Source organism: Trichosurus vulpecula, chromosome 1 (assembly GCF_011100635.1).
Source record: "Trichosurus vulpecula isolate mTriVul1 chromosome 1, mTriVul1.pri, whole genome shotgun sequence".
Lineage (NCBI taxonomy): Eukaryota > Metazoa > Chordata > Mammalia > Diprotodontia > Phalangeridae > Trichosurus > Trichosurus vulpecula.
The window spans coordinates 189,593-216,039 of NC_050573.1; the positions used below are offsets into that span (position 1 = coordinate 189,593).

The 26,447-nt window shown below is 44.5% G+C and overlaps 1 protein-coding gene across 1 annotated transcript; it reads left to right on the forward strand.

Moving 5' to 3' along the window:
• The first annotated feature begins 4,974 nt into the window (after positions 1–4,974).
• LOC118845015 (zinc finger protein 420-like) lies at positions 4,975–26,447 on the forward strand. Its single transcript, XM_036753038.1, has 5 exons — positions 4,975–5,181; positions 9,100–9,332; positions 14,846–14,972; positions 16,450–16,545; positions 21,978–26,447. Exons 2-5 carry the CDS (start codon positions 9,300–9,302, stop codon positions 23,813–23,815), a joined length of 2,094 nt encoding a protein of 697 aa, XP_036608933.1. The 5' UTR covers positions 4,975–5,181; positions 9,100–9,299; the 3' UTR covers positions 23,816–26,447.

Sequence of the window (26,447 nt, forward strand, 5' to 3'; positions counted from 1 at the left end):
CTCCAGCAAACCCAAAATGAGCCATTTCCAAACTCCTTAATGATTAATCTCAAAACCTCCAGACTCTGCTAAGATGTCTTTAGCTGTATCTAACTTCTCACTGTAGCTCCAGGTTACCCAGACCAGGATCCACAAAGAAAAGAGTCTGACAAGTTCATTTGTTTGTTTTTCCAGATGCAGCCCTTAGAAGTCTCTGGCTGCATCTTAAATCTTACAAGACAATAGATTCATTTACAACACACATGATACAGACAGAAAGACACACACTGACAAAATGACAGGACAAATACAAACAGAATGCACAATTAATGACAGGGAGAGGGGGAGTTAGAGACTTGTTAGAAACCCCCATGACAAATCAACTATTATTATTCCAAGGAAGGAGAGGCTTGTGGAATTTGCAAGAATTCAGGACCTGACAGGGTTGGGGTGGATAGGGATCGGATCCCGCAACCTTTTCTAGGAGCATCACTATGGTCATTGGCGGCGTAACCCTTGGTATTTTATTTTCTGTAACCTTGAGACATGTCCTACATTCAGATTTCCAGTGCCCTGGTCTCTTAAAATAATGACGGTTACCAGGCTTGCCATCCCTTAGGAGTTGCGAGTGGGGGTGGGAAAGAAGCTGTTAGAAGCTCTGTTTTTGTTTAAGGTCCTCCTCAGCCTGTGCTGCTAGGGTATGAAGAGAGTTGGGAGGCAAGCTCAGTGATAAACTGCCGGAAATCCTTACAGGAAGGGGAGGAGGAAGAAGGCAAGGAATAGGGTAGAGGAGGAGCAAATATTGGAGGAGAAAGGCAGCCTGGGGCTGTTAGTCAAGAGGGGAGGGTGGGGTAGAGGGAATTAGCAGGTGCTGGGCAAAGAGGTGGTGATGCTAAGGCAGCTTCATGAGCCTTAAGGGAAGAGGATTCTGCCTCTTGCTCTCACTAACCCTCTGGAAGGATGGTCAGTCTTCAGAAGTGGTATTGTTTCACAAGGAATAATAATCACTTGAACCATTCTATCATTTTTACAAAATTGTATAGGGTCTTCACCCAAATTTTGAAATGTCACAATAATTTCTCTTTGATAATTAGAATCTATTACTCCAGCCAATATACGTATTCCTTGAGGTGCTAATTCTGGTTTAGGTAATATTCATCCAAAATGGTTCTTAGGGATTCTCATACATATTCCAGTAGAGATTTTTCTTATTCCTTTCTGTCCAACCAAAAGTCCTCTAAACAGTGTAAAACATATCCTGCTCAACCAGGTGTTCCTGGATACAATGCTGGGACATCTTCCCTCCCAGTCCAATATTTAGTATTTGAACTCTTATGTGTTTCTGGTTTTCTAATTTGCAGACTTGAGGTCATCACTCTGGCTAGAGGTGTACTTCCTCCCAGTGGGCCATTATTCAAATTATGTAAAGCAGTGAACAAATTATCCTTCCAATGTGGATATGAATTATTAGAACTTAACTTCCTTAACTGTTCTTTCAATAATCCATTCTTTCAATTAACCCAGATGCTTGTGGATAATATGAAATATGATATATTCACTCTATATAGATATATCAATGTGGAGAATCTCACATATGTGTATTTATACATATATATACACATATATGAGATTCTCCATATAGAAGATAGAAGTAAATCATTTATTCAGACACCAGAGGACCAGATCCCAAAACCAATACACAAACTCAATCACAGCAACAAAGAATTCAATACACAACTTCACAGCAGAGGACCACTCCATCCCAAAACCATCCCCTGCCGCTGTGGCCTTCCCCAAAACAAAGTCACTCACAACCACCACAGGTCTGCTCTCTTTCCCTCAGCTCTAATTTTTGCAACTGCTCTCTCAGCATTTCCTGTGACACAATTTCCTTTTCCTCTCAGCGAAGTCCTGCTACCACATGTGACTTAGGCTTCCTGTGACATAAGCAGGTCACATAGCCTATTAATGGATGGGAAAGATCTTCAAATCTGAATTGCTCTAACACCCCTTCCACTACATGTGACTTAAGCTTCCTTCAAAGTAAGCAAGTCACATGGGCCTATTAATGAATGGGAAGATCTTCAAATTTACATTACCATTACAATCATCTGGAATGAATTCATGGACTCAAGCAATCTTTAAGTCAAGTTGGCAAAGGTTTACTGCTACACTATTAGAGTGGGCAGAGCCCCTTAGGGAACTTGCAACTTAACAGGAATGATGCTAAAGCTTATTCAAGTAAAGTAGTGCAGTATCTGTTAGATACGCTAATTAGGTGATAACTTACAACCTTGGTCACTGGAGTCATTTACTACTAGAAACCAGGGCAAGGGGTTTCTCAGAGTTGTATTTTTGGTCTGTTTAGTCTGTAACCAGGTAAGTTTTGAGAGTTAATGTCTATAGCATGAACTCTTGATTGAATATGATAACTTTAGGAATCAATACACAATAATTCAATAGTTACAAGATAAATCTGTTTTTACAAGAGAATTTCTTCAGAGGTCAGCTTGTTCTTGTGATGAGGCAAGATAGTTTGTTTTACTGGGGCCCACTCATGAGTAAATGTGGGTAAAGGTAGTTTCAAAAGCCTTAGTCTGTTCCAGTTCCCATCCCAAAGGAAGTGTATCAGGACCTTGAATAGAATCATAAAGAGGCTTGACAGTAAGTCCAAAGTTGGGGATCCAGAACCTACAAAACCCAGACATGCCCAGAAAGGTACAGAGTTGTTTCTTAGTGGCTGGGACAGGAATAGAAAATATTGTCTGTTTCCTCTATAGTGTTAGGAAGTGAGAGGTGTGGGCTAACTCATGGCCCAGATAGTTAACACTCTGATAAGCTATTTAGACATTAACCAGACAAACCTAGTAGCCTTGAGTGCCTAAAAAACTAAAAATCTCTATGGCAGCCCTCAGAGATTCCTTGCGATTAGAGCTACAGTTAAGGATATCACCCACATATTGCATTAAACTACTATTAGGTAACTTCAGAGCCCTTAAATCTTTTCCCAAAGCCTGACCAAATAAGTGGAGGCTATCCCAGAAGCCTTGTGGCAATGCTGTCGAGGTTCATTAGCATGGGTTTGATTTCCCAGGGGGTGTCCACTTCAATGCAAATATAAATTGGAGGTCCTTTGAGATCCAGAGTGGAGAACCATTGGGTATCCCCCAGGAATTGAGTATGGTACATGGATTAAGGACTACAGGGTGAGTAGCAAGCAATAGGGTTTGTTGACTACTCTAAGGTCCTGAACCATGTGAAACTCCCCATTTGGCTTTCTTACAGGAAGAACAGGGGTGTTAGAGGGGGACTGGTGAGGAAAGGGAAGCCCATACTTTAGGAACTTCTCAATCAGGGACTGCAATCCCTCCCAGGCACCAAGTGTGACTTGGGTATTGGCACAGGTGAGGGTACACCCTAGGATCCAGCAAGCAGACAACAGTTGGGGTGGCATGAGGAGTAGCCTAGGAATCCCCTGGTCCCAGACACGAGCTCAACCTCCTCCCATACCTCTGAGGGAAAATGAGAGGGCTTGGTGAGCAGAGTTAAAAGGGAGAGGAAAGGCTTGACTAAGGAGCATTGGCTGCCCAATTTCCCCATCAGATCCCTTCCCATTAGAGGGGCAGGACAGGAAGAGAGCAAGAGGAAAGAGTCGTTCAACAATAGATCCCCCATTGGCAGGGGAAGGGATGTGTCTCAGACAACCCTTCTTTTCTTTCAGTGCCCACCAACCAGCGCTAGAAAGACAGGTGGGTCCAGAGTGGGGAACATCACAGAGTGGGGGCCCCCATCAATCAGCAAATCAATAGGCTTGGCTGCCATGTGTATCGTGCCCCAGGGCTCAAACAATGACACAGACGGGGCGGGAGCCAAGCGGGCGCAGGGGTCACTGCGAATTTGGAGAGAGCCGGAGGGCAGGACGCTGGCAGGAGGCTGCTCCAGTGGTCTGACCCACCTGGGGGCCCACCCTCCTCCAGGGCTCTGGTGGTCTGCAGACAAGGCAGGGTCTGAGGCTTCCTGCAGGACCCAGGGCCCTTCCTATGGAGTTCGATGTCCAGAGCCCCGGGGCACCCCTGGGTCATCCGCGAGGCTGGGACAGAGCTGAGCACGGACCGAGCCTGCTCTTCACCTCTATCCCCGGCCCCCGTCCTTCTCCTGGGCCACAGTCAGGGCAGCTTATCAAAAACTCCAAAGGCGCTCCCCGGAGTTGGGTCGGAGGCGTTTGGGGTCCTCAGTTCCCCACCCCCCATATGGGTGGAGGGGGACGGACTAATTAATGAGATGCAGCCGAGGATGCCCCGAGAAGGGCAGGGGCTCCTCCACGGGGTGGGGTGGGGGGGCCGGAATCTCCCTGGGGCCATCCCAGCCTCTCTAAGTCCATCTTCACCCTCCAGGGGGCGCAGCGGCGTGTGATACGTCTTCTCCCTGTCTGCTTCCCTTTGCTCATCCCAGCCAGGGTCTGAATCTGGGCGGCCGCAGGCCCCGCAGGCGCCCGGGGGCGAGGACGAGGCTGATCCCCTCCCAACTTCTGGCCTCGATCCCGGATCCTCGTGCTCTCCTGGGTGTGCGACGGGTGGAGAGAAGGATCTGAATGTCTCTCCAGATACTCAGACTGAAGTGGGGCAGCTCCGACGCCCTCTACCGGCTGACGAGGATTGGTACAGGAACGGCCGAACTTTGCCTTCATCAGGAGAGATCATTTCTAGGAAAAGGAACTTGTGCTGGATCCTTCCCCAGTGGAACCTGCTACTTCCCATAGAGAAAACAGTCGAGAGAGAATGGACGAATCGAGGAAGAGGTAGATAGGAAGTTCCGCCCCTTGTAAGGGAGGGACTAGGCAGCGATTGGGGGGGGGGGGGGGGTCTGGGAAACCGGATCCGGCTGCGGAAGCCTAGGAGACCAATGAGCAGCCCGGTCTGGTAGGTGCCAGGGCTGCTGGGAAATGAAGTCCGGAAGTTCCTCTGGTGATGAAGGCCCGGAAGTGGAGGTTTAGTCGACCAATGGGCAGGCTGTGCCGGCGGGTAAGGGGGAGGGATTTCCTATAGGAGTTGGCTAGCGTTCTGGTATAGAAGAAGAGGAAGGAGCAGATGGAGAGGCCGGAGGGATAGGAGTTGCCCCAGGAGCTCAAGGAGCCTAAGCTTGAGGGCCTGAAAGAAGGGGACCCTCAAGAAGGTCGGGCGAGTCTTGGTTCCCTTTTCTGGAGTAAGTTTGGTCAGGAGCGTCCCGCGTTGTTGCCGAGGTTCTGAAGAGCCCGGCGGGGGGAGGGGCTTTCTGTCCGGTTCCTCTCCCGGCGCCCCGGGCCTACCCCGGGCCGCTTGTCTACAGGCCCTCACCCCGAGGTGTCTCCCAGCTAACACCCGGGAGGCCCCGGAGGTTTGGGAGCCCAGGAATCTGATCCGAGGGCTCACGGCCAGCTTTGTTCTAGCCCAGTACGCTCAGGGAGTCCGCCGACAGTGGCCGTACCGGCTCCGGGCAGGGGCCAGCCACGGTAGGGGGTTGGGGGGGAATCAGTGGAGGCAGGAGCGGCTCGCGCCCTCCCCTGAATCCCCTCCAGCTGGGATGGGGGCCGGTCAAGCGCTCCCAGATTGCCCTGCGGCTTCCCCAGGATTTGCCCAGGCACTGACCAGGGGCACCAAAGGCAGGCCGGCAGCTCTCAGCTCGTAGGATAACGTGGTGATGTCGTCCTTCTGCCCGTCCCAGCGTGGTAAATGATGTGACTTCTCTGTCCACTGGGCAGCCTCAGGACCGCCGGTCACTGATTCTGGTAATGGAGGATCCGGGAGCTGTTGTCTGACACAGGCCGCTGCCGGAGCCTGAGAAACCGACCTCTGAAAGGATAGCACAGCGCTCCTCACATGCGGCGTCCCTTCTTGCCTGGGGCCCTCGGGTGCTGCTGTAGCCTCTGGACCAGCGCCCTGGAAGAGGGAGACGATGCCCGGCAGCTGTGCCCCCAGCGAGGCTTCCCCTGCGGTGCAGGATGCTGCCAGAGCCCTCGGCGGGCTCGACCCACCGTCCAGCAAGCCTACCGCAGGGCCTTCCGAGGTGCGTGAGGGGAGAGAGCTGCACAGACCCGGGGAATGCTGGGCGCCGAAGAAGTGATGGACCCCCGAAGACCCGAGCACTGGACAGGTGCGTCAGGAATGAAGTCACAGACTCGGGCAGCCTTCAAGTCAAAGGGGCAAAGGTTTATTGTAACAACAACGTGGTGGGCAGAGCTCCTTAAGGAGTAAAAGCTGTGAATCATTTGGCAGATATGCTAATTAGGGGGTAACCTGCAACCTTGGTCACTGGCCTCATTCCATACTGGAAACTGGGGGAAGGGGTTTCTCAGGGGAGTACTTTTGGTCTGTTATGTTTGTAGCAAGAAAGCTTTGAGAGTTGATGTCCATAGCTTGACCTCAGGATTGAATATGATAACTTTGAAAATCTGTACACAATAATTCTGTGGTTACAAGACGGTCCTGTTTCTTTGCAAGATAATTTCTTCAGCGGTCAGCTTGTTCTGGTGATGGGGAAAGATAGTTTGTTTTACTGGGGCCCACTCATGAGTTATTGCCAGGAATAGTGTCCTTGGCTGGAGAGAAACCTGTCAAGGGTTTTGAGGCTAGGGAGAAATGTGATCTTAGAATTGGGGTCCAAGCATGAGCACCCCATCAGGAGCATCTTCATTTCCAAGCCCGACCATTCCTGCTTCCTCCCACTTTCGGGTAGTCTGATGCTAGTTTTATCTTGGCAGTCTTTCTGCTCAGGAGGAGGAGGGTGTGAGTCTGGGAGGGAGGGAGGAGGGGAGGGGGTGGAAACGCTGGACCAGGTTGACTTTGGACTCCTGGGAGGAGTTTAGGGCATAGGAGGGGATCATTGCACTGGGGATGGCATTCCATGTGATGGAGGCTGTCAGGGTCTCTGAGTCCTAGCCCTGGGTGTGATTGGAGGAAAGGGTCCAGCCCTCCAGGGAGCCTCAGGTGCTAGACAGGGCTCTTGGAATAGGAAGACCCTCCCAGGGTAGGTTGGGCAGAAGCAGGAAGTCTTTGAGCCGTGACTGCTCTGCTTTCCCTGGACCTGAGAACATACCGCCTTCTGGACCCCAGCTCTGTGCATGCAGGTCCCAGGCAGTTCTGAGCCAGAGCCCTGCCAAATTTCTTGGTTCTGCTGGATGCCCATGCCATTGGGTTTCATTCTCTTCATCTGACCTCATGGTGAGTGTCCTCCAGGTCTGCCAGGAGCACACCTCCCTCCCAAGCCTGGCTACTGGATGAGCTCCCTGCCCCTAAAGCTTTTCCAGACCTCCAATCACTTCCTAAATTCCTGGCTCACGTTCCCCAGATTTATCATTGCATAACACTTTTCCAGACTTCAGACTTTGCCCATAGGATTCCTGGAGTCCTGATTTCAGCCTTCCTATCAGGCCCCACGTGTCCTGCCTCCCTGTCCCCTAATCTCTAACCTCCTGGTTAGAAATTCCCTTATCTTGCCTTCAGCCCCAGGTCCTTTGGAGATCCAAGAATCCTACCTTCCTACCTGCCCACCCAGGCTTGGGCCCAGTTACCAAAGCTCTCTCCTGGTCCCCCTTACCTGCACCCATGATTCTAGGGCTGATTCCCCATCAGATCCCAGGCATGTGGCTCCCTGTCTCCAGTTTCCCTTTAGGGATTTCAAGCCTAAGCTCTCCCAGAGCATCCCAGCAGTCCTCCCCAGGTCCTTGTAAGACCTCAGGACACAGTCATCCTGCTTCCCCAGGTTCAGTGTCCCTCTTGTTAGAAATGACTCTTCTCAGCAACACAAGGTACAAAGACAACTCCAAAGGACTCACGATGGAGAACGCTATCTACATCTAGAGAAAGAACTGTGAAGTATGAATGCAGATTGAGGCATACTTCATGCTTGCCTTTTTTTCCTCTCTTTTGTTTTTGTTTTTGGGGTTTTTTTTGGTTCTGTTTCTTCTTTCTCATGATTCATTCCATTGGTCATAATTCTTCTCCACAACTTGACAAGTGTATAAATTAATTCAATGCGAAGTTATTCGTGGTAGTTATATGAGATTCCATGCCATCTTGGGGAGGGAGGGGGGAGGGAGGGGAGAAAATCTGGAACTCAAAATTATGTAGAGCCGTGTGTTGTAAACTAAAAATAAAAAAAATATATAAAAAATATAAAAAAAAAGATTAAAAAAAAAAGAAATGAGGAAAAACAAGTCCTGGACACCGGAGTAGGTGAAAGAAAGCTATTACTATGATTCTCAAGAGAAGCTGATGCCCCAAACTAAAATGCCTCACCTCTCCTCTACAGAAGTCAGCCGTCGTAGAGAGATTTTCGTAACTTCTAAACTGCCCCTCCCCTCCAAACCAGGATTGGACCCAATTCTTCAGGGTTACAGTCTCCCCTTTGTTCTCATTACTCTCCTTGTCTCCTGTAAGGATAATTAGACTCTAATTTTACTCAGAGTCTGTTGGCTACTATTCATGAAGCCATGCCTACTACAGGTCGAACTTAAACTTTGCCCTACTTTAGATTACAAACCCATTTGAAACTGGTTTGCTTCTTTTCTGAGAATTGTTTCTTTTTTTCTAATCGCCTGACTCTCAGATGTTTCTTCCTGTGCAGGACAAATTTTATCTCTTTTCTAACACCCTGGAGCCCTTCTGTCAATCCAGTGTGCCTGACCTCTCTCCATGAGCTGTGTTTGATTGTCTTGCTTCCCAGTTCCCACTCCTGCTTCCCGCCTCAGGTCCCCTTCCAGGGGGCTTCAGCCTAGACTGGATTTTGTCTCCTAGTCTCAAGCTTCCCCTGATCACTCCCTGGTGGCTCCATTCAAGAGCCTTCCCCCTACTCAACCTTCCCTAGCTTGGATCTTAGATGAAGGAGTCAGTCTGTGTTCTAGACAAACTGTCTGTGAGTCATGGAGAGGGCATGCAGGGAGGGCAGAGGAACATTAGGAGGAAGAGCTCAAGAGCCATTGAGTCTGTGAATAGATCCCATCTGAGACCTCAAGCTCCCTCTGGCTCTTGGGTCTCTGTGGGAGAATGCGGATGGGGGAGAGAGAGTAAGAGAGGCAGGAAGTAGTTTTCCTGTTGAGACCATCTTCATTTCAAGTCTGACCCTCCCTACTTCCTCCCTCTGTAGGGTGGAGTCTCTCCCTTGAGGGCAGGGCCAGGGCCTTTGTGACTCCTGTGGAACCTCACCTTTGTAAATCCTTGTGGGCCAGCCTGATGCCTAGGAAGAGAAGAGCAAGACCTCTCCCTGTCTGGGATCCTTCTTCCTGCCCAGCTTAGTCTGCAGAGAACCAAGACCTGGCCCCAGCAGGGAGCCTGGAGCCAGAGGGAATGGCCCCTGGGAGCAGCAGCCCCCCTCCCCAGGTGAGTGCAGTCTATGCACAGACATCAGCCAATGAGGCCATTGCCATAGACACAGAGGATGGTCTATGAAGCCTGAAATGTGGTCCTCATGGAGCATTTTTTTACAAAAATAGGCATGAATTTGAATAAGGTAGTAACAACACTGCCCTGCTCTCTGCTTTCTGGGTTAAACTGATTCATTGGCTCTTTGGCATTTTGAGGACTAACCCCTCCCTCCTCACATTGCTGCCCTCCCCCGTTTGTTTTCCAGTTCTCCCTCATTAGAACAGGTCACACAAGAGTCCCCAGTCTCATGGAATCCCTCCCATTTACCATTTCTGGGGTCTCGTCAGCAAGCATTTGTTATTGTCACTGAGTTGTTTTTAGTCCTGTCCAACTCTTTTGATATTCATGACCCTATTTGGGTTCTTCTTGGCAGAGATCCTGGGGTGTTTGGCCATTTTCTTCTCCAGCTCATTTTATAGGTGAGGAAACTGGGGCACAAGGGGTTAAGCCTGCCTTGCCCAGGGTCACTCACCTAGTGTCTCAGGCCAGCTCTCCATCCACATTGCCACTGAGCTGCCCCAGCAAGTCAGCAGCTTCGTCCAGACAAGCTCTGCACGGTATCAAATGGCTCTAACAATTTGGGTATCAGAAAGTAATTTTTTCAGAAAGTGACATTTTAGCTGAGATTTGAAGGAAGCCCAGAGCAGGCCTTTAGGGCCTGGGTTAGGGTCAGGATTGAGAGCGTTCCAGTCGTTGGAAAGGCATTTGACATTGTCTTCAGTTTTTTCTTTTCTTTGATTGTGTCTTGATATTTTGTACAGTCAGTAGGTTCCACGGTCTCCATTCTATTTTTTAAGGAATTATACTGCACTGAGCTTTTGTACCTCCTTCCCATGTGGCAAATTCTACGTTTTAGGGAGTTCTTTCCTTCAGTACTTTTTTGTTCCTCCTTTGCCAAGCTTTTGATTCTTTTTCTCATGATTTTCTTGCACCTCTGTCGTTTCCAATTTTTTCCCTACGTATCTTAAATGATACTGAAAAACCTTCTTCAGGATTTCCCTCCATGACCTGAGATCAATTCCAATTTGTCTTTCAGGCTTTGGATGTGGGAGTTTGGACTTTGTTGGCATCCTCTCAGCTTGTGTTTTGATCTTCCTTGTCACCATAGTACCTTTCTATAGTCAGAATTTTTCTGTTCTTTGCTCATTTTTCCAGCCCATTCCTTGACTTTAAACTCATTCCTAAAGTGGGGCTCTGCTTTCAGGGTGGAGGGCTCACTGTAAGTTTGCAGTTCTGCCAAGGTGGTAGGAGCTAAGGAGGGGTGTGTTTACTTCTCTCCTGCCTGTGAGTGACCACAGGCACTCTTCTTCCCTGGAGCTATGAGGAGCGGTCCCACATCCTAGCAGTTCCAAGCTCTGGTGTGATCCTCCTCACACTGGGATTGCCATCTAGGACTGGGACCCAGATCCAAGTATGATCAAAGCAACAGTGCCCCCAATGCCAGCAAAAGGACCCCTGTAATCTCCTTCTAACTAGTTATCTGACCTTTTACCACATGTGAGCTGAGAGGTCCACAAGCTGCCTCAGCCACCACTGATTTCTTTCTGGGGCCCAGTCTGGACTGGTGCAGCCTGCGATGGACTATGCTGCCCTCTTGCCCAGGTGTGACACACCTTTCCCCCTCTCACCTTCAAAGTCCCGCCCCCCTCACCTACTCTACTGTGCTCTTCTCTTTTTGAGACCACAGAGGTGACCTCCATCCTCATTCTCCTTGACCTGTGTCCTGCCTCTGACTCTGGTGATCACTCTGTCCTCCATGATACTCTCTTCTCTCTAGGCTTTTAGGACCATATTCTCTTCTGGTTTTCCTCTGACCTAACTGACGACTGATCTGTCTTTTCTGGGCCTTCCTGAGATCAAACCCTCTGACCATAGGTGTCCCTCGGGGGTCTGTACTTGGTCCTCTCCCATTTTCTCTCTATTCTACTTTCCTTGGTGATTTCATCAGTTCTCATCCATGTCATCACTATCTCTGTGCTAATGATTCTCAAATGAACCCTTCCTGGCCCAGTCTCTCTGCTGACCTCCAGTCTTGTATGTCTAATTTCCTAACAGATATCTCAAACTGGATGACCAATAGACATCTGAAATTTAATATATCACAAACAGAGCTTTTGATTTTTACCCCAGACACACACACACACACACACACACACACACACACACACACACACACATACACACTGTCTCACCCCTCCTTTCCTTATTACTGTAGAGGGCATCACCATCTTCCCATCCCCACCCAGGAGTTGTCAAGTCCTGAAATCAATCAAAGGCATGAGTTGAGGAATAAAGTGCCTTTAATTGAGATAACAAGGTAGCAAACCTACTACCTGGGGGATGTCAGGGGTATTTCCCAAACAAAGAAACCCATCAAAAAGTTTTTATAGTTTTAGGAGGACAGAGGGAGAAGGCTATATGAAGTAGCAAACGCTGGTCATGAGACCCCAGTGGCCCTTGGCCATCCAGGCCAGAAAAGCCATCTCATTCCAGCTGCTCTGCCCTTCCTGCCATGAATCCCAGTGTGAGGGAGCAAGTAGAAGCTGAGGTCTAGCTTGGGCTGGGCTTCGCACGAGGAAACTTCCCTAGAGGGGGGATTTAATGTGTGGTTGAGCTCAATTTAATCCAAAATAACTGTCTTAAGAGTAGGAAGGTGAGGACAATACTGAAATGCTGACATTCCGAGGGTCATTTAAGGGAGTGGCAATCCACATTACATCTGGTATTAACAATTTCTGTCACTTTGTGAACAATTTTCTGTCAATCATCCCAGCCTCCTTTGTATCTCTTAGCCCACACATCCAATATGGTGCAATGGCCCATCAGTGTTACCTTTGCACCATCTCTAGACCATACACCTTCTCTCCTCTCCCTGCCACCTTTCTCATGTGTGGCCCCATCACCTCATGTCTGGTCTATTAAGATAGCCTACTGGTGGGTCTGCCTCTCTCAAGACTCTTCCCCCCCTCCAAGTCATTCCCCAATCAGCCACAAGTCATTTCTTGCAATGCAGTTCTGACCAGATCACTGCCCTCTTCAATAAATTCCTGTGGATTCCTTTTTATTGCCTCCAGGATCAAATAGAAAATGGTCTTGTTGCCATTGAAAGCCCTTTAGGAGCTACCCACCCTCCACCCCAATCTTTCCAGACTTCTAACAGCTTACTCCCCAACATATATCCTTGACCTAGTGGCCCTGCCCTCCTGACTTCTCTCAGCTCTAGGCATTTTCAATGGCTGTCCCCACTCCTGGAATACTCTCCTTCCCCAGCCCGGACTCCTAGCCTCACTGCCTTCCTTTAAGTCCCAACAAACAACTGAAAACTGCAGGAAGTATTCCCTAACCCCTGTGAATTCTTACTCCTTCCCTCCTCTGATTATGGCCTATTTGTCCTGGACTTGGCTTGCTTTGTATATATTGGTTTGCTTGATGTCTCCCCGGTTAGATGCTGACCTCCTTGAGGGCAGGGGCTGCCTTTTGCCTCTTTTTCTATCCCCGGTGCTAAGCATTGTGCCTGGCACATGATGGGTGCTGAATAAATGCATATGGGATTGAAGTGACAATTTCTAGTCCTTGAGGAGCCCTTGGCACATCACTCTCTTCTTCCCCTGCTGTCTTCTCCTGTATCTGCCCTAGTTGTCATGTAGCACCACCAAAGGACCTTCTCCTGAAAGCAGGATGTCAGAAGACTCTGTCCATAATCCCCCCTGTCATCCTGTTCACTCTTACCTCCCCCAGAGTGACTCCTTCAAACCCATCTGCTTCTGAAGTTTCACAAAGAAATGTCTTACTTAGAGAACAGGAGGATTTAGAAGTTCTGAGGAACCTCAAAAAGTGTAAAAGAGCTATAAATTCCTCAGTTGTCCAAAAGTCAAACAATTCACTAGACTGAGAGGTGAAATGTAGATTCCAAAGAGATCAGAAATCAAGTATTTCAAAGAAGAAATCAAATCACAGTGATAAAAAATGGAATGGTGATTTTATGCCAAGGATGGAGAATTGTTCCCAAATATCAGAATCTCTGATAAAGTGAATACTGTGCTTATAATAGAAATAAAAGAAAATGAATTGGGAGACCATCAGATTTCAAGCTCATTGGCCACACACATAGTGGACATGTGGCAGGTTGGAAATAGAGATGACCCCTACCAAGTATCAGGGTATTTGTGGGGATGAAAATTGTTCAACTTACAAAAAAAAAAAAGGCAGAGCTCTGAGCCTGTGGCTCTTTATTCCGGGGCCCATGGTCCCTTCTAATAAGTGGACCTCAGATCTTCCTTCTGATCTGAGATGCATCCTTCTTCTGGGACCTTGTTTCTATAAGGTCTTATACCAGACATTAGAAAGACTTGCACAAAATGATTAAGAGAACCACGTGAACATCGTATACAGTAACAGCAATATTGTGTTCAGAAGAGTTTGAGCAAATGAGTCATTTTGACTATTATAAGACACAAATTGAAAATAAAGGGCATATAAAGAGTGACGCTATCTGCCTTCAGAGAAAGAACTGACCAACAGTGGTATGTATGGAATGATCTAACATTTATATACAAATAGGTATATGTGCATTTGTGTGTGTGTAGTTGTACTTAATGGGAGCCTTCTCTAGGGCTGGTGGGGAATGGAGAGGAAAAAAAAGAAATTTCCTTGATAACTTTGTTGTATATTGGGAGGGAATAAGTTGTACCTGAGAGATTGCAGTTCCATGTGCGATCAGCTTTTTTATTGTATTCTTCTGGAAAAGCTTCTGTTGCCTGAATTGAAAGTAAAATATTTTTTAAAGGTAAAACCCAGTTTCTAATCCTAATGAGCTCACATTCTAACAGAGGAGATAACACGCAAATAATTTTGTACATATAAGATATATTTGCTATCTACAGTATACGGTATATATGCACGTATACATGTGCGTTTATACCCATATGTATATGCATATGTTCTATACATTTGGTCTGTGGCTTCCCCTTCCTCTAATCCATAAATTCTCTACTTTATTTGATCATTATATCCTTTGGATTTAAGTAAATCTTCCTTTAACTCTATTCAATATGAAAGGAATAAGATTCTAAAGTTTTCCATGCATTTGCACATAAGAGATTAAAATTTTTTTTAAAAGAATATATCATTTATATGAGTTCTGATGAGGAAGATATTTCCTATCACCCTCTCTCATGCTCCACCACACATCCACCTACCTCACATGTAGAACACAAACTTTCTCCCTGATTCCACGGAGGGATGCATTTGTGAGAAAAATACTTCTCAGTTTTACTCTACCTTATCATAGAAAAAGCTTTTCTCAAAATTCAGTTGGGCTCTTAATGACTCTGATTCTCATAAAATGTCTGACTATTCAGCAAATCCCTTCTCTGCACTTCAGTATTGTTCTGTAAATTAATGAGAGTTGGACTATTAAAATCTGAAGTGTCCTTCAGCTCTACATTCTGTGACTTTTAATGATTTAGGGGTTGGTGACATTCGAGGATGTGGCTGTGGACTTCACCCAGGAGGAGTGGGGCCTCTTGGACCATGCTCAGAAGGAGTTGTACAAGGAGGTCATGCTGGAGAATGCCCAGAACCTGCTCTCCCTGGGTAAGGACACATCCTCTAGTAATGCTGAGTCTGCAGTCAAAGGAATATCTTCATGCCCTGGTGTGTAGGGTTAGGAGCACTGATCAGTTGTTAGAGAGAGAAAAGTGTTGCACTCCTGTCCTGCTGCCTGGAGTTTCCTATAGAAAGTCTGTGCATTGTGTGACAGGAACCTGAGGGTTTCCTTGTTGCTTCTGAAGCTGTCTCTAACCTCTTCTAGGCAGCTTCAAATTAGGGTGGAAGAATCTCAGACCTGGAACTAATGTCAGGGGTCATTTGGCCTAACCCCCACCTGGCCATGAAATCTGTCTGCCAAGGCTCTGAAAGCTGCTCAGGAGGCTTTTCCTTACAAGCCTGTCCTCTCTGGGATGGGTCTGGGATCTGGGATATTCTTCTTTTTAACAAACATCAATCTGTAGCTCCCAGCTTCCACTTGTCCCTTGTATAATGAGTTTGTCCTTAATATTCCTTCCTGTTGCCCTGAAATTCCAGCACAGATGGTGGGAAAGGAAGGGAAGGGAAGAAGCATTTATTCTCACTTAGTACTTGCCATGTGCTGGGCCTGGGAATTTCTTTACAATATTATGTCTCTCCATCCTCACAGTAACCTTCCAAGTTAGGGGATATTATTCTCCCCATTTGACAGTTGAAGAAACTGAGGCAAATGTAGGCTAAGTGACTTGTCCAGGGACATACAACTAGTAACTGTCTGAGGCTGGATCCAGACTCTGGCATGCCTCACTCTAGGCCCAGGGCTGTCTCCACTGCACCACCAGCTGCCTCTGATTTCTAGAGAATGGAAAGTGTGCAATGAGTCCAACCTTCTATGAAGAAGGTGCACCAAGACCAGATTTTCTGATTTCAACCTGGTTGGTTGCATGATCTTCTCCCCTCAGAGAAGAAACCCTATCAGACTATCCTTCAGGAGTCCTGGGAACCACCCTGGGGTCCTTGGTTACAAGTACCTGGCATTTCCAGGAGTAAGAGACTGGCCAAGAAATAGAATTTGGACCAGTTAGGGTTTCTTGAGTTTACCAGCAGAAAACTCTCACCTGAAGAGTCAAAGATGCCCCAAATGAACAGTATACAAGGTTTCTGTAGGTTCTAAGGAGTGAGAAATAGGGGAGGGAGACAGTGCAAAAGCTGGCTCATCTAGGTTCCTATTCTCAGGCTCCAGTCTGGTCTCGCATAATGTCTTTTTAGCCTGCATTGGGTTAGGAGTTTCTATGAGAATGGACTTGACAGGATGAGAGGCAGAGGTTTCTTTCTCACAACAGATGCTACAAAAGGATATTGTGGCATACCCTATTTTGGGGTACTTGCATTACAAGTACTAATGAGTGAGTACAGGGTCATGTGTGTGAACTTAATGGAGTGAATCTCAGACTGGAGCAGCTCTGGAACCATACCCCTTTCCTTAAAGAGAAGTAAATGACAAGTTTCTCTCCATGCTCGTTCCTATCTGACTCCCCGTGCCCAGGGCTGCCAGTTCGCAGAGAAGACATGATCTCTTATTTTGAGCAAAGGGAAGCACCATGGATGCTGAAGCAAGAAGGCCTGAGGAGTCTCTGTCCAGGTGAGTGAGGTGAAAGCACTTCTATGAGAGCTGGCATTACAAGATACTGCTATTTGTTGTGGTGAAGCAGGTGCTCAATTTGGGGGCAGGAAGGCCTGACTTGGAATTCTTTTTCAGATATTTCTCAGCAGTGGCTTCATGGGTCAGTCACTGAACCACTGAAACAGCCTCAGTTTCTCCACCCATAACAAGAGGGGTTTGGACTCCACGGCCTTCTTCCTTCCAGGGATAAATCTATTATCCGAAAAAAGTTATCATTTGGAATTTAAGGACATGGAATTTTCCTGAAAGTATAAAAGGGGTTAGGGAATACCGCATGAGCTCTTTCCTAGACCTTCTTCAAGTCAACTGTCTTCTAAGTGCCTACTCTCTTCCCGACTTTGTACAAAGGGCTGAGTACATAAATCAATTCAAGAGACATCCCCTGCTCCCATGGAGCTCACAGTCTTGTGGGGCAGAGAGCATACCAACAAGTATGTAGAAACCTGTTATGGACAAGATAAATTGGGGCTAGTCAAGAGAGGGAAGGCCTTAAATTTAAGGAGGGCTGGGAAAGGCTTATTGTGATAGGTGGCCTCTAGCTGGGGACTCAGGGAAGCCAGCAAGAACATTCTAGGCAACAGGGATGACAACAGAAACCCACAGAGTCCGAAGTTGGAATGACCTGTCCCTGGAACAGACAGGAGGCTCAAAGAAATGGATTATAACATGAGGAGAGGAGGGTAGAAGGGAGAAAGAAGACTGGAAGAATAGGTGAGGGGTAGGTGATAAAGTGCTTTCACAGCCCTAGATAGGGTTTTATATTTCATGTTTTCCTAGGGAGCCACTGAAGGCTGTTGAATACATGGTGACATGGTGAGGTGAGAGTTGAAGGAAGATGAACTTGATAACTGGATAGAGGATTAGACTAGACTAGGAGGAGAATTGAGGCAGCTGAACCAACCAGCAGGGTCTGACCCTATGTCAGGTATGGGGTGACAAGGGTGGTACCCAATAAAGTGACAATATTGAGATACAAACGGATCTATGGAATTATGCCATAAAAGATGGAATCAACAGGACTTTGGAACAGATTGAACATGGGTGTCAGGAGCGTGAATGTGTGAGAGTTGATGAGGAGGGCATGACAATTCATTTCTGAGCCTGAACTATTGGGAAGGTGCTTTGGATAGCATTAGGAATGGAAGAATATGGAAGGGCTGGAGGAAAGAAAATGAGTTTCCTTTTGGATATGGTAGAAGTAGAACCAGAAGAGAGTAATGTTGCTAAAATCTGGGGAGGGGAGGATCAAAAAAAGGTGGAGACTGACAGTGTCGCAGCCGGCACGGAAGTCAAATAGGCTTAGGATTAAGAAATGGCTATTAAATTTTAACAATTTTGAGATTATTGGTAATTTTTGAGAAATATGTTTCACTTGCACAATAAATTTAGGAGGTACCATGCAGAGAATTTATTTTTTTTTACTTTTATAAATACCCCAATTAACTGGAAAGGACAAATGAAGAAAGATGCTATCTACATAGAGAGAAAGAACTGATAAATAGAAATAGGCCTAGAATAATTTCAGATAGACAAACCTATTTATATCTAATGGTGGCCATGTCTTGTGCGGTGTGGTGGGGTAGAAAAAAGAGAAAAGAAAGGTAAAAAAGAAAAAAGTTTCAAAGAAAGCCAGGGAAATGAGTTGGAGACACCAAATGGAAATGACCATCTCTAGCTGTTTAGCCATAAAATGGAAGAAAGGTATTGGACACCATGTCATGAGGATGCATGGATCACGTGAGAGTGTTTTAATGATGAGAGAGAAATTTTATTTGTGATAATAGGGAAAGAGTCACCATTGTGGCAGAGAGTGAAAATCGGTGAAAAAAAAGAGATCCTACAGGAGGAATACATGGAGACAGATGAGGGGGGCAGAGTGAGATCATTTCCATGTGTGAGTGGATTTTCTTTAGGAAGCAGACAAATTTTTCCATGTGACGTGGGGGTCAAGAAGAAGAAGAAAACATCTGATTTATATGAGATGAGGAGGATAAAAAAGCCCTTGTTGAATGTCTAGTTTTTTTTCAGTGATTGGGAAAGGAGGGGAAACAAGCCATAATGGAGGGTTGGGGATGAATTAAAAGATTTGGAAGAGCTGCTGTGGTGAGTGGCACAGGGAGTCAGTTAGGAAAATGGCAAAGGATTGCCTTGCTCCAGTGAGTGCCAAGATTATGTAGCCTAAATTGATAGTGAATCTGGCAGCCTGGTTTCATGATTTTCTCTCTGTACATTTAGCAGCACCAGAGGAGTAGAGATGGCTGCTGCCTTACTCAGAAGTCTTCCAAGGCTAAACTTTGCATAGATTATCAGCCCAAGTCCCTTTCCTAATCTCTATGGCTAATCTGTATACCCATTTTTGGACAATCATTGGCGAGGTTCATGTAGGTGACCACCACATCAGTTTAGGGAGCCAGGAGTTAGAAACCCACAGGTGTCCTACAGCACAAAACCCTTCAGAAGCCTCTGTAATCTTCAGTATTGGTTCTCTTCCAGTTCCATCAGGGTTTGATGCTAAGGTAACTACTTAGCGGTAATTGAGTATTAGAAAGGCAGAGAAACAGGGCTGATGCCTGAACGTGCATTCAACAAATAGGCAGAGACCAGAATGCATGGAGTAGAGATAGAGGCTGGGATCTGCTATCAGCCCTGGGCTCAGGCAGGGAATCAGTAAACATTAAGTGCCTTCTGTTTTAGGCACTGGGCTAAGCCATGAGGATCCAAAGGAAGGCAAAAGACAGTGTCTGCTGTCACAGAGCTCAGAATCTAGTTTATGAACAAATGCTTATACAGAGAAAGTGAGTGTTTTGGAATTGAAATATATTTAATTCAACAAGGAAACAAGGGAGTAAAAGGAGTGAGGATAATACAGGTTTGAGAAGGAGAGCAGAACGGGGGAGGAAATAGTCAAAATCAAATGAAAGTAATAGGTAGCATTTATACAGGAGCCACTATGTGTCATGCACTGTACAAATATTGTCTCATTTTATCTTCATAAGAACCCTAGCAATTAGATGCTATAATTATGCCCATTTTACAGATTTTAAAAAAAACTGATGCAAACAGAGTTCTTGTGACTTCCCTAGGGTCACAGGACTAGCAAGTTTCTGCAGTGGGATTGAAACTCAGGTCTTCCTGATTCATGGCCCAGCATTCACTCCACTGCCCTACCAGTTGTATTCTCATTTTTTGAACAGAATATATTGAAAATACTCACTGAAGCATAAGGTGGGAAATGGAAGGCGAATTTCACAAGCTCCTTCCAGGATATGTAGATTCAGCTTTTTTTTTTTTTTAAGCTCTCCAACTAGTCACAATGCTTTGCTAATCATTTTTAAAATTTCTTTTTCTATTGGCTCTTGGCAGGTACCACGTTAAATGACAAATGTGTTTGAAGATCAATTGCAAATATTACTATATTATTGTTTTTAATTTGTATTTATATCTAAAACAATCTTTGGAAGGATAGAATTTCTTCAGGCATGACTTTGTTATTTCTACCACTGGTAAACTGGCTGTACTTTTGCTGAAACTCTACTGAATGACTAACCCATGTTGCCAACCAAGTCCTTCAAGAAGCTGCCAGATATAGGAAGAATAACATGAACAGAGGAAAAATTCAAATTAGAAAACAACCTTATCAAACTTACCATTTCAATGAATGGCATTTTAAGGTCTGTTTTTGTACCAAGGTTATGGCGGTTCGTGATGGTTTCATGGTGGATTCTACTGTGCATGCTTGGTAATGATGATTTTCCTATAGCCTCCCCTCACTGCTGCAACAATGTAAACCAAAGTGAGATCTTGATCTGGTGATTTCTGGTTTGATGAGATGCAATTACAAGGTAGACCAAGAACGAGACGATGACTCCAGTGTAGTGATAGACAACTATCAAAGGATTGCTGCATGCCATGTGACCATTTGCACATGAATGTTGAACCTTCCTGCAAGTTTGGAAACAATTTGATGTCAAGTTGACAAACTGAAAGAATATGTTCCACTTGGACAGAAGCAGTCAGAGTTTGGGGTACTCACTGCACAATCCCCAAAAGCAGTGCTTTTCTGATCACTATAGTTTGGAATCACTGCAAAAAAGACAGCTGTTAAGGTTGAAACATGTGCATACCTCTCATCCCAGAAGATAAAAAATATCTATGTAACCAAATTGGATGATTATTTACCACTGACAAATTTTTAGCTCAAATCCCTTAGACATTGGTCTGAATCCTTCAAGGAGTTTGTGAACATTTAAAGAGGAAGGGATTCAAGAAGACCAATAGTGAAGCATACTGTCCACTTCTGTACCAAAGGATGACAGACTCCACTTGCTAGATCAGACACATATTTTCAGATGTGGGCAATGCTGTGCTTTTGGGGGCAGGGGGAAGGCAGGGCAATTAGGGTTTAGTGACTTGCCCAAGGTCACACAGTTACTGAGTGTGCCAAGTCTCTGATGTTGGATTTGAACTCAGGTCCTCCTGAGTCCAGGGCTAATGCTCTATTCACTGTGCCACCTAGCTGCCCCTGTGCATTTTTTTAAATTGTGTTTTATAAAAGGCTTTTAATTTTATTTTAGTGAGCCAGAGGTATTTAAAGATAATTTTTAAAAAGAAATAAGTAATGACTATCTCAAAAACTTAATGGGTCGGAACAAAATCTCTTATGCCTCAGGTAAATAGACACACAAAAAAAGTGTCGGTACTCTGCATGTAAGCTGATGTAATGCAGCAGAAAACCTAAGATTGAAAGTGATCCTCAGGGAAATTAGGTTATGGTTACTGGTAGAATAGATCATGAAATAATTTGAATATTTAGTATATGTTCACCAAATGGAATTGTATCTATGAATAAATGTAGACAACGAAATGGACAGAGAAAGATTGAAAGTGGAGATAATTTGTCAAGTACTGTGGTCAGAGCATACCCCTTCACAGGGTTCAGATTCTAGTCCCAACTACTGGGATTTGAGTTAAGTCACTTAGCCATTCTGAGCTCATGGTCTGAGTTGCGATTCTGAGCTCATGGTCTGAGTTGCGAATATGATGAGAATAATGGCCCTACCTGTTGCACAGGTTTTTGTGAGGATCCAATGTAAATTCATGCATGAAGCTCTTTGGAAATTAACTCATCCTTCAGATGTGAGCTAAAGGCATTTTAAAATGATTATTTCTGCCCCTTTAAGATGTTTCTCTTTGCCTGGGGAAATAGCAAGAAACTGAGTTTTTGTTCTGTCCATGGAGCGAAGGGGATATACATATACATATATATATATATATATATATATATATATATATATATATATATACACACATATATGTATGTGTGTGTGTGTGTGTGTGTATACGTATAGTGACTGTTTTACTGTTGGCTTTTTTTCTTTTTTTTTTTTCAGGAGAGATCAGACTGGAAATGAAGGGAACTGCAGCAGAGGTCACCCTTCCTGTGGAAAAAATGCATAAGCAAAGATTCATGAGTGATAGTACCTCTGATTTCTTTTGGAGAGAAGTCTGCACAACACCTGAGAATATCCACACTGCAGAGAAATATTATGACTGTAAACAACGTCGAAAGGGTTTTATTGAGAGAAAGTATCTTATTGCACATCAGAAAATCCTCCCTGGAGAAAAACTTAGTGAATGTACTGAGTGTGGAAAAGCTTTTAGACAGAAGAGATGTCTTATTGCACATCAGGGAATACATACTGGAGAGAAACCTTATGAATGTAATCGATGTGGAAGGGCTTTTATACAGAGGGCTTATCTTACTGTACATCAGAGAACACACAGTGGAGAGAAACCTTATAAATGTAATCAATGTGGAAAAGCTTTTAAATGGTGGAACAGTCTTAGTGTACATCAGAGAATCCACACTGGAGAGAAACCTTATAAATGTAATGAATGTGGAAAGACTTACACATGGAAGGACAGTCTTGTTGAACACCAGAGAATCCACACTGGAGAGAAACCTTATAAATGTAATGAATGTGGAAAGACTTTGAGATGCAGGAAGAGTATTCGTGAACATGAGAGAATCCACACTGGAGAAAAGCCATATGAGTGTAATCAGTGTGGGAAGGCTTTTATACAGAGGGCTCGTCTTGTTGTGCATCAGAGAACACACACTGGAGAGAAACCTTATGAATGTAATCAATGTAGAAAGACTTTTACATGGAAGAATGGTCTTACTAAACATCAAAGAATCCACACTGGAGAGAAACCCTATGAATGTAAACAATGTGGAAAGGCTTTTAAATGGTGGAACAGTTTAACTCTACATCAGAGAATTCACACTGGAGAGAAACCTTATAAATGTAATGAATGTGGAAAGACTTACACATGGAAGGACAGTCTTGTTGAACACCAGAGGATCCACACTGGAGAGAAACCTTATAAAGGTAATGAATGTGGAAATGCTTTCAGATGTAGACAGAGTATTCGTGAATATCAGAGGATCCACAGTGGAGAGAAAACTTATGAATGTAATCAATGTGGAAAGACTTTTAAATGGTGGAACATTCTTACTCGACATCAGAGAATCCACACTGGAGAGAAACCTTATGAATGTAATCAATGTGGAAAGACTTTTAGAGAGAAGAGTTATCTTATTTTACATCGGAGAATACATACTGGAGAGAAATCTTATGAGTGTCATCAGTGTGGAAAGTCTTTTAAACACAGGGCTCATGTTATTGTACATCAGAGAACGCACACTGGAGAGAAACCTTATGAATGTAATCAATGTGGAAAGACTTACACAAGGAAGGAGAGTCTTGTTGAACATAAGAGAATCCACACTGGAGAGAAACCTTATAAATGTAATCAGTGTGGAAAGACTTTCAGATGTAGGAAGACTATTGGTGAACATCAGAGGATCCACACTAGAGAGAAACAGTATGAATGCAATCAATGTGGAAAGACTTTTACATGCAAGGGAAGTCTTGTTCTTCATCAGAGAATCCACAATGGAGAGAAGCCTTATGAATGTAATCAATGTGGAAAGACTTTTAAATGGCGTGCTAGTCTTACTTCACATCAGAGAATCCACACTGGAGAGAAGCCTTATGAATGTACCCAGTGCAGAAAGGCTTTCACACAGAAGTCCTCGCTTACTGTCCATCTTAGAATCCACATTGGAGAGAAACCTTATGAATGTACCCAATGTGGAAAGGCCTTTAAATGGAGGAGTCATCTTAAGCGACATCAGAGAATCCACATTGGAAAGAAAGCTTAATAATGTAATCATTGTGGTAAAACATTCAGGCTAAAGTCAGTCCTTGTTTACCATCAGTGAATTCATGGGAGATAGAGGAATCCTATAACTGACTTGAATGAGGAAAGACATTGAAATGGAGTAGAGATCTTCTTAACAAAACTCTAGGTATAAGCCATCTATACACTCAGTGTGGGAAGGCTTTCAGCTAGAGGTCATCTCTTATCCTCTCATCAGAGGATTTACAATGAAAAGAAACCTTATGAATGTGCTCAGTGGGTACATGTCTTCCTCTATATCATGGAGGTCATGGGTCAAGATTATATTTTCTGTCTGACTATAACAAAAAGGTTAGATACAAAAAATAATTCATGTCAACCCTCCAGGTTGAAAAATCAAAAACGGAGGCAATAGGCTGGTAATCCACAAACCTGTGTGAGAGAATCCATCTGGATGTTCTCAGAAATAGATTGCCTTCAGAATAGGGAAAAGAGTTTGTGTTGATATTATCTCAACTGGGGAACAGTCATTGATGAAGGGAAGAAATCAGATTTTTTTTTATTAAGGATATAAAAATTGGAGAAATTTAGGGGAGTTTTGTATTCTCCCACAGGCCACCTTGCATATATTCAGACTACAGCCAGGGCATTGCATGTGACAGACAATCAAGAAACTTCTCATTAAATTGAGCTCATTTCTGCCTGCTGATTTTGGTGACCGAACAATCTTGATGATAAAGCAGGGATTCCCATGATAGACTTAAGGCAGAGCAGAACCGCTGTGTAAAGAAAGTAGGTGCTCTTGGGCAGGGAAGAGTTCTTGCAACCTGTATCTACAAAGCTTCTTATGATTGTTCCTACACTGCCAGCCTGGAAAGGAAAGCTAAAGGAATTCAGTTGCATATTAGACGCATCTGGGTTGCTTGCCACATGTTCTCTACAAATCAGTGAAGGGTTCAGGTCCTGATGACAGCACACTCATTGGAGTGATGGTTTCTAGTGCTGAGACCAATATATTGAACATGAGGGAGCAATTCAACAGGCATTATGGAAGTCTCTGTATTCTCTCATCAAGGCAAGTCAGAAGAGTCTTGCTTTGCTAGAAAAAGCTAGCACTGATAGGAAAAAAGGTTTCTAATGAAATTCATTTGGATTCTAACGAGGACCCAAGCCCACTTCTTATTCCCTTACTGAATTTATCAGAGAAACTTGAGTTGGAAAGGCCTTCAGATGCCATCTAGGCCAGACTCATACCTGCAGAGGTATCTCCTTGAAATAATTTCTGCTTGAAGACCAGCTAGGAAGGCAGCCCATTATTAAAGCACTGTCCATCATGCCAGGCTGAAATCTGCCTTTTGTGGCTTACAATAGTTGGTTCTAGGTCTTCCCTCTGGAGTCAAGCAGAATGAGTGGGATTCATCATAGACATGATAGCCTTTCAACTATTTGAAGAGTATTTCATGTTACTCACCAAGTTTTCTCTTCTGGATAAGTTGCCTCGGTCCTTTCAACTCATTTGATATGGTCTCTAATCCATCATATTCACATTTCTTTGGATATATTCCAACTCTTCAGTGTCATTTGTTGATTATCTCCATTTTATCATAGCTAGATAGAGATAAATATCTTCTTTGTCCACATTTATTTGTCTGGACATACCAGCCAAAAGTGCCACCAAATTGGAATATAAATTACCTTGTAAAATCTTACTATTGTGTAATCTGTTTTTGCTAACAATGGTGGGACCACGATTCTTGATAATTCTAGAGGAGAGAGTGAAGTTGATGACTTTGCACAGCTGTGCCTCACTTAAATACAACTGACTTGCCAACAAAGGACCAACAACAAAAATCTGTGGGTAAAGAAGCTCATGAGTTCAAAAGTTAAGTGTTCCTCTCTCAGTTAAATGAAAAAGTTCAGTTCTCCTATCAGTCACTTTTAATTGAAGAAAAATTCTGAGCTAAGTTTATAAGTGCTATGCTCTCTTAAAACACTTTACTTCAAAAGGAATTATCATCTCAGCACCAGTTGCAAATTATTTTGTGTCAGGGAAACTTCTTGTCTTTACCTTTAAGCATCCTGATTCAATCCTAGTCCATCTGTTATCTCTACCAGCCAGGATGATGCCATTCCTGGAAATATTGTCTCTAGGTGTTTTTTTACAATTAGAGTTAGTTTGTTGTCTGTCATTATTTCTGCAAGATCCAAGTGGACAGTATCAATTTCTTCAAGATGAAAAGAAGGGCTGTTTCCAGCCCACATTTCAGACTTTCAGCCAATCACATTGTCCCTGCCCCCATAATGCTGTCAGTCCTTTAACCATTTATATTGTTTTCCCCACCTACCAACTTCTATTTTTTTTCTTGAATATGTAGTTTTTACTGAAAAAAAAAATCATTTTTAAGTTAACATAAAAATGTACAAAGACAGGAGTAAGATATGGACTTCTTTTGTGAAAAATGTGTGGTCTGTTGTTCTTTAAATATTTTTAGAGTTCAGGGCAAAAATGTACCCCTGGAGCCTCTTAATAAGGTAAAGGGCAAGTTCAAAAAACCAAGTGATGGACAAAACTGCCTCTCCTCCTCCAGGACTTTGAGATCCATGGGGAAACCTTTGGGTGAATTTATGTAACAAATAAACTGCTAGTGCTCAGA